Source organism: Fonticula alba (genome assembly GCF_000388065.1).
Source record: "Fonticula alba strain ATCC 38817 unplaced genomic scaffold supercont2.6, whole genome shotgun sequence".
In the NCBI taxonomy this organism is placed as follows: Eukaryota; order Rotosphaerida; family Fonticulaceae; genus Fonticula; species Fonticula alba.
The window spans coordinates 1,527,663-1,529,354 of NW_009242976.1; the positions used below are offsets into that span (position 1 = coordinate 1,527,663).

Sequence of the window (1,692 nt, forward strand, 5' to 3'; positions counted from 1 at the left end):
GACTGCCTGGCCTGCTCGTTGCCTCGGTGCAGGGCGTGCAGCCGGTCGGCCATCACACCCACCTGCTCGTGCATCACCTCGTAGAAGGGGCCGCGCAGGGCCTCCTGGTGCTGGAAGACCGGGCTCAGGAGATGCCGGTAGTGCTGCCACCGGGGTCCGCCATCGCTCAGCAGGATCCCCTCGGGCCCGAGCCAATTCGCCAGCAGGTCGTACGAGAAGGACTTCGCCGCGTTGGCCATCTGCGAAGCTGGCACCGCGCCGGGTGTGAGCCAAGAGAAGAGGCATCCCCAGGGGATCTCGGTCAGAACATGGCTGTACTTTCAACCACTGCGGCGAGTGGACAAGGGGGCGTGGGGGACTCGGCGCGTCGCGCGCACCACCGATGACGGCCTTGATGGCATTCGGCGAGTAGACCTCAACCCCGGGGATGGGGCCAATCCAAAACTGCCCATACCCCGGGGTGTTGGGGTGGCAGGAGAGAGCCGTGAAATGGGCCTCCTGCTTTTTGGGGTCCCTCGGGACCAGGCCAATGTGACCCATAAGCAGGGAACAGGGGCGCGAGGGCAGCTGGAGGATGGCTGGGAATTTCTGCGCTCGGGACAGGGAACAGGGCGGGTAGGGGGGGGGGGGGGGAGGTGAGTTGGTGAGCCACACCGATGGCCGGGTGCAGACATCCAGGGCAGCGACCGAGGCCGGCAGCGGGGGGAGGGCAGGAACAAGCAAAGCCACACGATCAAGGTCGCACCCTGCGATTGGTGATGTAGATGTTGGCCACGAACAGGGTGCCGCAGACGATGACCGCAAGGATCCCGGCCGCGGCCGAAGTGGAGAGCATGCCGATGGCGGCGATGCAGCCAGCACCAACTGCGCCGGCCGTCAGGGGCAACAGCAGCGCCGGCTTTTGGTCCGGGACAGGCAAGGTGTTTTGGCCCATCATCAGAAGACCGGGAAGGTAGCTGCCCGGTAATAGGTGAGCAAAGAAGGGGGAGGGGGCCGGGGAGGACAGTGAGGGAATCGACGACGGCCTGGGTCGGGAAGGTGCCCGCTCTTTGGTGCCCCGCTGGGGCCAGGAACGAGGCACGGGGGGGGGGGGGGGGGGGCTTTCGCGTGGGCGTGTGCCGGAGTACTGCCAGGAGGCCTCCCGGGGCCGGGGGCCGGTGGAATCCAGCAAGAGGTGTGCCACGCCAGCTGACGAGCCAAGACACGGGTGTTGATTATGAGACAGATCATGGCAGGAAGAAGAAGCCACGGGAAAGGCGCAAGTCCGGGATCGAGCCGTGGCTTTCAGACAGGGGGGGCCATCTTACACCGACGACAGCCCCCGGAGTTCGTCCCCCTGGGCGCCGCCCGACGCTCGGCACCAGGCATACGGGCAATGAGATGGCCTCCCATCGGGGGAGGGTGGCCGGGGGGGGGGGGGGGGGGGCAGACACACAGGCACCCGGCGACCCACTGAAGGGGTCGCTGGCTCCTCCAAACCCACGGGACTCCCCTGTCGGCGAGCAACGGGCCGGGGCAACGAGTCCGCGTGCGGCCCTTTCCCGGGAGCAATCTACTTTGCTCATACAAACACACGTGCATCGAGTGCCGGCCGTGAGCGCCCCTCCCTCCCCCTGGGAAAGTGTGAAGGAACCTCCCCCCCTCCTCCCGGTTCCCGACCGACGCCAGCCGCGGGTTGGCCGGGGAGGGCGC

At 67.5% G+C, this 1,692-nt stretch overlaps 2 protein-coding genes across 2 annotated transcripts in view; both read right to left on the reverse strand.

The window, feature by feature from the left end:
• Positions 1–997, reverse strand: part of H696_03997 (minichromosome maintenance protein 3) — an 8,554-nt gene extending 7,557 nt beyond the window's left edge. Inside the window, exons 1-3 of the mRNA XM_009497865.1 lie at positions 746–997; positions 378–588; positions 59–247 (exon numbers count right to left, since the gene is read on the reverse strand). Coding sequence (XP_009496140.1) covers positions 59–247; positions 378–588; positions 746–937 — 592 coding nt within the window. The 5' untranslated portion in view covers positions 938–997. The remainder of the gene's footprint in view (positions 1–58; positions 248–377; positions 589–745) is intronic.
• Positions 998–1,284: 287 nt separating this feature from the next.
• Positions 1,285–1,692, reverse strand: part of H696_03998 (hypothetical protein) — a gene marked incomplete at both ends in the record, with an annotated part of 1,147 nt that continues 739 nt past the window's right edge. The window contains 2 exons of the mRNA XM_009497866.1: positions 1,285–1,385; positions 1,442–1,492. Coding sequence (XP_009496141.1) covers positions 1,285–1,385; positions 1,442–1,492 — 152 coding nt within the window. The remainder of the gene's footprint in view (positions 1,386–1,441; positions 1,493–1,692) is intronic.